Raw genomic sequence first — 11,818 nt, 5'->3', positions numbered from 1 at the left:
GCAAATAATATAAGAAATGAATGTATTTTATATCAAAATCACACTGATAAAACATTAGTTTTCTGAAGGGAAAAGGCATATCTTTAACAAGACTAATGAAGTAAAAAAGTGGCAGAACTAAGAGAAAGCAAATTTCTTAAAAGTAGTATAATTAATTGAAAAGAGATTTCTATTAAAACTCTTATTTTAAATCATTTTTTAAAAACAAAAAAAATTCTGGAAGAGTACAAATTACTAAAATTTAGCAAATAACAAAAGGAGAAATACAATTTAAAACAAAATTTAAAATTTTATAAAGTTGCTTAAACTTAAAAATGGGTAGCATACTAGTAATCATGAAACTGACAATTATTGAGAAATCATTTCCAAACAGGGCTCTGAACTCAAATTTCACAAGCACACTCTTTGAATCTTTCTTGGATCAAGTCATTCCCAGCTGTAACTGCTTAATGCACAGAAAAATACATACAACCCTCCTATTTACTCTGCAGAGCTAGCAAAATCCCAATGTCATTATTTGTCCAATAGCCCAAAACACCTATTTCACCTATATAAACATGTAAACTTCCCTAAATAATAGATAAGTCAGTCAAATTCTAAAAGACCAACAGGACAGTCACATTTTAAGAGAAATGAATTCCCAGGGAGGATGCATGGTTAGATGGCATACTTCAGCTATCACTGTACGATAGTTTTTCTTTGATATTAGTCTTTGTTTTGCTGGCATTAGTTCTAATTTTTCAAAGAGGACCCTTACTCATGGTGGTGGTTTAAATCTCAATCAGATTTAAATTTGGTCCCAGAGTTACTGAGACTTGAACATGTTTTCAACACTAGTTTAACACTAACACTTAATGAGTGCCCAAGAGAAAACATGACCAACATGAAGGTTACAACAGTCAGTAGACTGTCAGCATGGTGCTAGTAAAGAACCCTGGGCATTCCGGAACACTAACAAAGGATGATAGTGTGTCTATTTACCAGAGAAAGGGACACTGCATATGACAAAAGCATAAGTAGCTTATAACTGAGACTGCCCATTTCAAAATTTTGCAATTTGGTGATTTTGGGGTGGGGGGGTGCTCTTAGTATGTGTATTATTTCAAATTTTGAAAACAAAGTGAGTCTTTAATTAGATCAGCTATTTCAAACCCTTATAATTCAAGTCTACACAAATGCAAATAAACAATGAACTGCTTAAAAACAATTTTTAAAAATGAATCTAACTGATTCTAGGAGTAGAGAGATAGTTTAATGTTGCAACATTCATTAATATAAGTCATCAACATACCAAAATGACAAAAACTATATGATCATCTTAAATAAATGCCCCCAAAGTCTATTTGATGAGATTCAAGAGTGATTTCTAATTCAAAATCTTTAAGAGTTAAAAACAGAGATACTACCTTTCTATATAAAGAACATCTAACTCAAAAGGCCAACTTAAAACACTATGGATATTCCCATTAAAACCAGAAACAAAACAAGAACATCCACCAACATCATCATTTAACATTGTTCTAAACATATCAGCCAACAAAACATGCAATGAAAATGAAATAAATGCATTAAAGAAATATTATCATTATCCATAAAGGATATTATTTCCTAGAAAAACCAGGAAAAATTTCTAGAAAAAGTAGAACTAAGTGACTAGATACCAGGAAAATATCAATTTATGCTCTAAGACTACAGAAGTATTACCTGGCAAATCTCTCCACCTAGCTCCATCCTCCTACCCCACCCCACCCAGCCTCAACCGGTTTGAGACCCTATTACTATTTGTCTAGTTTACTGAGTAGGACTCCTTAATTAACTGGCTTCCCTATCTTCAACTAAGTGAGACATTATGTAATATGGCCAGAAGTAATGTTTCTAAAAAAAATCTGATCTGTCATTCCTTTCTTTAGAATGTTCTCATAACTTCCCTTTGTACTTAAGACCCAATTTCTTACCATGTCCTTATACATGTGGGCCTATTCAATCATACCATACTAACGCCCCTAGGATGTGCTTTCTCTGAATCTCATGAGGACAGCTCTTTCTAAAGTGGCAATCCCAGGTTATCGGAAATGTTAGATTTTTCATGAGATCGCTTTGATAATATCATCCTATTTTAATTTTCCCCATAAAATCTAAAATTTCCTCCATAAAATCTAAAATTCATGATCTGAACATGTTTAGTATTCCTTCCCAACTAATGTCACTGAGAGAAGAACTTTGTTTTAAAAACTGCTCATCTCCAATACTCAAATCACTGACACATAAAGAGTCACCCCAAAAAATATGAATTTCAAATTGTCATTCTCAACAGACTGTAAGGGCCACAAAACCAGAACCAAGACTACTTTAATCTTTGTTCTATCTCCAAGACTCTAGCACAATACACAGCTGGTGAATGAGTGAGTGAATGAATGGATGAATAAATGAGTGCCTCCTTCCTCCTTCTAGTCCCTAATTTCTAAGATTGAGCAAACTTTTTTCTGAGTCCAACACATAATTTGGCCTATACTGAGCTTGTAAGCAACTAATACTGTACTAAATAATTTTATATGAATTGTTATAAAATTAGATCTTCCTAGTGCTTGCACATGAAATAATTATTTAATGTTTTCATCTCTTATTCTATTCCCCAAATTCTATAGCTGTGTAATTGACCTGTTAAGCCAAATACAGAGCTTTAATAAAATATGACGGCCTTGTTGAAATCAACTTTTAAGATGGCCTTTGTCAAAAACATAATTACAAGAAAATAACAGGTCAAGGAAAATTAAATCTTTCAAGTTATAATCCATACACTGTCTAAGTAGCTGACAAAGAGGCCTTCCCTAAAGTGACACTGAAAAAAAAAATTCTGAGGTATTAAGAATTTAATCTAGTCAGTGTAGAGAAATGACCACTCTATGCTCTATATAGGGTTGCCTCTTGAGGATTGAAGACACTGGATTGTCATTCTGGTTACCTATGACTTACTCATTAAATGTGACACAGAGTACAAAGTTGCTGATTTGTGGTAACTCTAATTACTTCAAACAAAAGGCTACATTCTCAATTTTTTATATTTTATTTTTATTCAAGGGTTTACTCACAGGCAGCAATTTAGAGTCAGGCTTTTTAAATTAAAAGGCCAAAACTAAAAATTCTTGCAAACATGACACTGATAAAAGAATGATCATCTTAATAATTTAAACCCTTATCCGTCCTGGTGCATTAAAAGTCTTTAACATAGAATGTAAGATCATTTAAAATAAACAACCAAAAAACCACAGATGGTGGGTAAATTTGTCAATGAAGATAAACATCAGTTTCAGCTTTGCAGAGTATGAAAACCAGCAATTAATTTGTCCTGTGACAGAATATAAACTGTGCTTCAGAATTTTGACTGTAAAGTCTCCTTCTCCAGCAGTAAATCAGCATATCTATGCTGAAGCTCTTTCTCTCTGTCCTGTTGTCGCTGCACATCTTCTTTTAGGCACTTGAAGAGATAAAAACATTAAATAATTATTTTATGTGTAAGTACACTGAAAAGTAAAGACATCTGATGCTACTTTGTCATCTTAGCAACAGCTGGGAGGCACACATTCCCCAAAGAGAAACAAACAGAGCAAATACTTTCACTGTAAAACCAGTATTACAGCCATACTTTGCTTTGGTTTTATGATTACCACCTTGTAAAATATCTGCAACCCGGAATAAACAAACCAGTACTGACCTATCGATAACCATAAATGCACTAAAATAAGCCCTGACTGTCCTTTTAACTGGGCAGGAACTGTCATGCACACTTAGGAGATAAATCTAAACCACACCTGGCCATTTGATGTTCTGGAATAACTAGCTAGGTTCCCAGCATCCCAAGTTATAAAACAAAAGGGCACTGCTTTAGCTGCTCCTCATAGAGCAAATGGGATGCAATTAAACTGTAGGGGGACAAATCACAAGAATCAGTTATTCCATATTTTCTCTTGTGTGCAGAAGCTAAAGAGAAAAAAGGAACAAAAAAGGGATCTCATGAAAATAGAAAGAAGAACAGTAAGATCAAGAAAGGGGATCAGAGGAGGGATAGGGGAAGCACTGAGGGTGGTATTGAGCAAATTATATGTATGTATGAATGTGTCACAATGAATCACACTATTCTATACAATTATAATGAACAATAAAAACACTAAAAAAGAGTTTTTTCCATTTCACAGTGTGTCAATACATAAGAGAGAAAAATAAGAATGTCCTTGGAGCCATCATTTTCCTGGTCTAGCCATCTACACATAGGCAGGTCTAAAATAAAAAATCAAAAAGGGGAGACTCTTCTTGAAAAAGGCCTGCCTTTTTATATTGTTATCTGGCCAAATTATATTGTTATCTTGAGTGCATGAACGAAAATCTAACAACAAACTCCACCATTATGTACAACTATAATGTACCAATAAAAATGTGAGAACATATAAATTAAAAAAAAAAAAAGGAAAGAAAGAAAAAGAGCTGACAATACCAACTTCAGATACCCTGCATAAGAGAAAGAAAAAGGAAAGCTCTGATAATTCTTTTCAATTGTCCTTCTAAGCAATGTTTTGAGGCAAAACGAAATATTACCTCTAGCCTCCGGGGAATAGCAGAATCTTCATGTTTTTTGAGTTCTTCAAAAGTGCGTAACTCTAAGTGAGCCTGCTCAATTTGGTCCCACAAGTCATTCAACTGTTTCATGAGCCCCATAGCACGAGACTGGTAACCTCCAAGCAAAATTTTCATCTTCTTTTCCATTTTTGCAGCTCTCTTAGCTTCCGTCGTCATGTGACCCCTGTTTATCTGAGGAAGGGGGAGATACATAGACATACATTTAAATAATAGTCAAAATAGTACCACTGATTCATCTATGTGCCTCAAAACACACTAGAGCTCCTTATATCTCAACTACTATAACACAGAATTAGGAAGAATTTATCTTGCACCTGGTGAGTTTTCCAGGTTAGTCCTAAATAATCTATTATCTTTTTTTTTAATATTGATTTAGATGTTGATGGACCTTTATTTTATTCATTTATTTATATGCCGAGCTGAGAATGGAACCTAAGCTAGGCAAGCGCTCTACCACTGAGCCATAAGTCCATCCCAATCTACTATATTTTATAACAACTTCACCCATCTCAAAGCAGGCTTGATTTTCACAGTATGGGAATACTCCTATCTAATTTGTGAAAATGGCTTCTGCTACTGTTTTGTTTCTGTATCGATTTTGGACTGGCAGCAAGCAGCCCATGTTCATCATTTATATCTCAAAAATGCACTTCTAAGCTGGGCATGATGGCACATGCCTGTAATCCCAGTGACACGGGAAGCTGAGACAGGAGGATGGTGAGTTAAAGCCAGCCTCAGCAACTTATCAAGGCCCTAAGCAACTCAATGAGACCCTGTCTCTAAATAAAATATGAAAAAGGGCTGAGGATATGGTTCAGTGGTCGAGTGCCCCTGAGTTCAATCCCTGTACCCAAAAAAAATGCACTTCTGTATTATATATGTACAGTCTGTTTTTAGTAAGTGGATAATATGTCATCCAATTAATATACCACAGTTAGAACCAAATATAAAATCCCCTCAAACTACTACATCCTAATTCTGGCATAAAATTCATAAAAGGAAAAGGAAATCAATGACACAATTTTTAATTTGAGAAGTTAAAAGATAAAATAAAATTAAGAGAAATGAGTGCTTTACTATTAAATATGTACATGGAACAAAGTTGGTACCTTCTCAGATCACTCTAAATTAAGGGAAAAATTAAAATATAAAAATTCACAAAAGAACAAAGAAGAGACAACAATTAACAGGGGAAACATTTCAACAAAATTCTGGAGCATGTATACTGATACAGGACAGCAGAGAAAGCCACAGCTCAGAAAAGGGATGAGAAGAAGCAGGGGTATAATGCAAAATCCCATAAGCACAATATCATCTCTAGGAACAGAGTCTACATCCCCACAATATTATCACTTCACATTTTAAAGTGATCTGCAATTATGAGGTCAAAGCCTTAGGAATAATTACTAAAGCTGTGTTAATTTCTCTGGGTCTGTCAGCTTCTCCCCTACTACTACCACCACCTCCTTCTCTCTTTCTCTCTCTCTCTCTCTGAAATTGATTCCATCAAGTGATTTCTATAAGAAACCAGAACTAGGTAGTTTCAGGATAATCTATACCCAAATGATACTCTGCAATGTGTAGTACAAAATTATGTATCTAAGAGCACCTTAAGAGAAGGAAGACAATGTGATAATACAAATATTATTCTTCCTTTTTCTTTAAACTATTTTTTAGTTGTAGTTAGACACATATATTTATTTTATTTACTTATTTTTATGTGGTGCTGAGGATCAAACCCAGCGCCTCGCACATGCTAGGCAAGCGCTCTACCACTGAGTACAGCCGCAGCCCCCAAATATTATTTTTTCTCAGATATTAAATGTGGGGTGGGAAAACATGGTATGCAGAAATGGCACCATGGAGAAAAATACTGTCAAATGCAAAATGCTGACATAAAAATCATACCTAGGATATTTTGTAAGTGTTAGAAACAATAAAAATCACCAGAACAAACACTTAATTTTCGATGACAACAACTCTGAAACATCCACTTCAATGCCTAACATCTGATTTCAAAACAAACAGGTACAATCTCAGCGCCTTATGATCAGAATATGCAAAAAAAAAAAAGTCAAAGTATTGTATTTCTGGAAAAGTAGCACTTCATACCTATCCATCTCTACCTTAGTCAAAGTAAAATAGGGGAGGAGGATGGCATTGCAGGCATATGCCTTAGGAACATGAGATGGATCTAAAATTGAATAAACCTCCTTTAAAATCACTTATTTCTTCAGCATTTTATAAAAGTTTTTATTCTTCTTCAATTGAAAAGTAAATCCATGTAAACTGTTAATATCATTTATAAAGAACCCATTGTCCTCAAATAGATAATAAATCAAAGTTAAGTTCTATGGCCCAATATGTCTTCTAGAAGTGTCATCAAATACTGGTGAAGGTAGGCAGCATGGTATAGCAGATAAAAGATGCACTCTTCCTACCCAGCAGGGCCACCCAGCTTTTTTGAGCTGATGCAAGTTATTTAACCTCTGTGTATGCATTTCTCTCTCAGTAGTAAAATGGCAGTCATTGCTAAAAGTTATTATGAAGTTTAAATCAAATAATATATATAAAAACCCTTGGCCACGCACGATCTGGTATGGAATGAGCAGTCAACAAATGTTCACTCTGATTACAATTATTATTTTACAGATACTATTAAGTTCAACCATTTTGCTCTCCTCTAATGACTAAGGGATTACAGAGGAGATTTTAAAATCTTCTTTAAATTCCTTCCAACTTTAATAAGAGACTTTGTGGACCCCTCCTGGAAATAAAACAAGAACAGCTGTTCCTTCTTTTTAAGTGGGAAGTCTGCCTTTTGAGAAATGCCAGATCAAATAACATATACAAGACCTCGGTCCTACACAGTGATATTATTAGAACATGGAACTTGAGGTGTTCTTCAACTCTACAGGAAGATTTTCTAACCCTAAAGTTCAAATGAGGTGAAGAAAGTATCCAAGTACACTGACCCAGCAATTTTGCTCCACGTACACCAAGAGAACTGAAAACATGCCCACACAAAAACCTCAACCCCACTGTTCATAAGCAACACTATTCATAGTAGCCAAAAGGTAGAAACAACCCAAATATCTATCAACTGATAAATGGATGAACAAAATGTGGCATTGGCTATACAATGAAATATTATTCAACCATAAGAAGAAATGAAGTATTAATACACGCTGCAACATGGATAAACCTAGAAAACATCATGTTTAGTGAAAAAAGCCAGCCACGAAAGACAATTAGATGATTACACTTATATGAAATGTCCAGAATAGGCAAATCTACAGATTTAGAAAATAGATTAATGGTTTCCTAAGGATGGACAAGTTGTGGAAAAACAGGGAGTGACCAACAACAGGTACAGGATTTCTTTCTGAAGTGATGAAAATCTTCTAGAATTGACTAGTGACAGTTGTACAACTATGTATATACTAAAAACCACTAAACTGTAAACTCGAAATAGTTAAACTGTATGGTATGTGATTTATATATCAATAAGGCTATTATGAAAATAAAGCACCCAATTAGTAAAAACATTATCTCCATGAAAAAGACAATCCTCATCATCAATTTTTCTGGATATAAAATATAAGAATCCCTTCCCCAAACCCCAAAATCAAAGTAGTAGTTTCTGAGCCTAAACTTTAGAAAGGTGGTAGGCAAAAGGAGCAAGAATGATTTTTAAGACAAAATTTCCACCCTCATAAATTTTACAGCACAACCAAGGAGAGGAGACAATAATTTGCACTTGTCTTCTCCCACTTCAAATATTCCTGGTGCCTGTCTTTTTAAATCAGAGGCTTTCAACCAAGACTAAACTTAAAATTACCCGTGGAGCTTTTAAAATATGCCAGTGCCAGTGCCAGTGTCCTAGCCCTAAACTCCAATTTAAATAGTCTCAGACCTTTGGTCTTTAAAGTCCCCAAATGATTCTAACAAGCAATTAGGATGAAGAACTGATGCTGACAGTCATCCCAGGAGCTAGACATGAGCTGTTTACTCAACTGCACCCACTAAAAAGTCCCCCTTCCCAACAAGGAATGAACAATTAATTCCACGAGGTTCCCTGTACTACACTTCAGCATGTTCTAAAAATACCCATATTAGACATTCCAATTATAGGTGGATTTAAATACACATCCAAAAAAAAATTAAGAGCATAGAATTTCAAATTAATACAGTGCTTTTTAAAAATTAGTCATACAAATTAACATGACTGGCTAAGATAATTCTATTAGCTTTACACTGATTGCTCTCCATGGATATTCAATTTCCAACTTGGTGTAGCAGCTTAATACTTATGCTCAGAAACTGTTTAATCAGTCATCAAGGTACATTTAGTATTATTAGTACCCTGTATCTGGGAATTACCTCACCTCATCCAGTTAAGTCATTCATTTACTACTCCCAAACCACCGGAGATTTTAAAACTTCAAAGTTATTAGTTTCCATTTATTGCCAACAATTACATTTAGCTCAAACTTCATAAAAGTCTTTTGGCTCGACTATATTGTGCTACAATTCCAAGCAAATATGGAAATAACTTTATACAATTGTAAACTTAAGCACAGGAAAAAATTAATTTAGCTAAAAAACTATATAAAGTTCAGTCATCAGACATATAAAGAAGAAATGGAAGATAGCTTTTAATATTTGGTTTTAGTTATCTTACACCTGCTGCCTGATAATTAAAATGTAAAGAAAGGTATCGGCATGGTTTGTAAAATGCTCAATCTATGACTGCTTAATACACTTTAGAAGCATGAAATACACAGAGGACAGAGCAACTTTAAGTCATCTTCACCTCTGCCCATACAAAACCTTATGGTTTACAATACAAAGAATCATCAGGGAAAAACGTCATATTTTTAAGTTCTTTTTTTTAAAAAGGTAAGCATTAGCAACTGAAGGACGAGTTATCCTGAAGAAAACAATATGTTTATGGAGGTTGTATTGCATCCAATAGCTGATTTGTCAAAGGGTCTCCAAGAGAAGGCTTCTTAGACCATTACACCTCAGACCTTACCAAAATTTTTCCAAAAATGCTATTCAATCTTTGTACAAAAATGAGCTGAGCACCTCTAATCTGAAATCTGAAATGTTCCAAAATCCAAAACATTTTGATCCACCTAACTTCATTTGACAGGCCACAGTTAAAATACATAAAATTATTTAAAATATTGTATAAAGTTACTTTTAGCCTATGTGTATAACACATATACGAAATATATATGAATTCTGTGTTCAGACTTGGGTCCTCTCCCCAAGATATCCTGTTATATATACACAAATATTCCAAAATCTGAAATCCAAAACACTTTCAATTCCAAGCCATTTCAGATAAAGGACAATCAGCCTGCATGTACTTACAGATATACTTTAGAGTCTTCTTAAAACATCTAATATAGTATTGGAGCTAGTAAAGCTGAGCTGAGACCAGATCTCATGCCAATTCCCTACTTAACCTCACCTGACCCTTTTTCAAGTGAAGTATGTTTCTTTCATTACCATGAATTTGATGATCATTAAAAGGGCCTCAGGGCAGTTACCTGCTCTAGCCTGTAATATGTAAGGAACTTCACATGGGCAAACTAGTCAGTATCAAGACTATAGTCTGAGAAAACAATGATCTCTGTTCTTAAGATTTGCAGAGCTGAAAAGCATCTTATGACAAGGCAATCAGGATCAGATGTGCATCAATTGGTCACCAACCTCTATAAACTGCTTCTTAATCAGTCTTCTGGCAAAATGGATGTGAACAAGAGTCCTCCATCTTCTCAGTGAGCTGGCTTTCTTTCTTTCTCTTTGGTACTGGGGATTGAACCCAGATGCTTTACCACTGAGCTATATTCCCCAGCCCTTTTTAAAAATGTTTTATTTTGAGACAGGGTCTCAATAAGGGTAAAATTCAATCCAAAGCAGATGAATAGAAATATATGTAATATATAAATGTGTAGAGAGATCAATGCTGACAAATTTTATGCATCATAATTCTATTTTATAAGATCTGGAATTTGCTTCAAAATAACAGTGAATGGGAGACTTAAACAAGTGGCTATACTCTGATGACGATTATAGCCAGGTAATACATGAGGAATCATTAAACTAGTCCACTTTAAGGTATGTTTTTAAATCCCTGTAATAAAAATTTCTTTTTTAATTTAAATTTAAGCCAGGCACTATGGTGCATGTCTGTTAACCCATCAACTCAGGAAGCTGAGGCAGGAGGATCTCAAGTTTGAGGCCAGCCTCAGCAACTTAGCAAAACCCTGTCTCAAATTTTTTTAAAAATTTCAAAACGGCTAGGGATGTAGCTCAGAGGTAAAATGCTCTTGGATCTAATCCCCAGTCCACAAAATTAATCATTAATTTAAAATTCAAGTTCAATATCTATTCTACCACCAATCATAGAACATCAATATAATAAAATATATCAGACATTAATTAAAATTTACTAGTATGACCATTTCAGCATACAAAACAATTACATGAAATGTTCAATTAAGTGCATGATGTAAAATTCATTTATAACCAAAATCAGCTTTAAGCATCACTCAGAGATACAGTAGATATAGTGATATATATAATTTATCTATATATTTTATATATAGATATAAAATCAACCGATGTCTCAAACTTCAGACATATTCAAAACTTACAAAATATAAAAACTTAGTCACCATTGTTCAAGTGAACTTACTTCTTGAGACTCCCTAGTAACAAACCAAGTTTAATCCAATTTAGGCAACTCCAAAGATATACAGACTTGTGCAAACTTGTGACAAAATTTCCACTTGCAGTTTGTTAGTGTTTTAGTTCTCCATTACTGCAAATTCACATTCTCATTAAATAAACGCTATTACCCACCTAAATTTTACAGATAAGAAAATCTGGGGAGGGGAGGGGGGATAGCAGAGGATAGGAAAGGCAGCAGAATACAACACACACTAGTATGGCAATATGTAAATCAGTGGATGTGTAACCGATGTGATTCTGCAATCTGTATACGGGGTAAAAATGGGAGTTCATAACCCACTTGAATCAAAGTGTGAAATATGATATATCAAGAACTATGTAATGTTTTGAACAACCAACAATAAAAATTAAAAAAAAAAATAATAAACACTATTGTGATTCATACTAAAAAAAAAAAAAAAAAAAAAAAAAAAAAAAA

At 34.2% G+C, this 11,818-nt stretch overlaps 1 protein-coding gene across 1 annotated transcript in view; it reads right to left on the bottom strand.

Annotated features, from left to right (window-relative positions):
* Positions 1-3,048: 3,048 nt before the first annotated feature.
* The window catches only part of Cdc5l (cell division cycle 5 like), a 46,955-nt gene continuing 38,185 nt past the window's right edge, over positions 3,049-11,818 (bottom strand). Inside the window, exons 15-16 of the mRNA XM_015487814.2 lie at positions 4,591-4,803; positions 3,049-3,475 (exon numbers count right to left, since the gene is read on the bottom strand). Coding sequence (XP_015343300.1) covers positions 3,371-3,475; positions 4,591-4,803 — 318 coding nt within the window. The 3' untranslated portion in view covers positions 3,049-3,370. The remainder of the gene's footprint in view (positions 3,476-4,590; positions 4,804-11,818) is intronic.

This window comes from Marmota marmota, unplaced genomic scaffold (assembly GCF_001458135.2).
Source record: "Marmota marmota marmota unplaced genomic scaffold, marMar, whole genome shotgun sequence".
NCBI classification, from domain to species: domain Eukaryota; kingdom Metazoa; phylum Chordata; class Mammalia; order Rodentia; family Sciuridae; genus Marmota; species Marmota marmota.
This window is presented reverse-complemented; position numbering and strand designations above follow the sequence as displayed.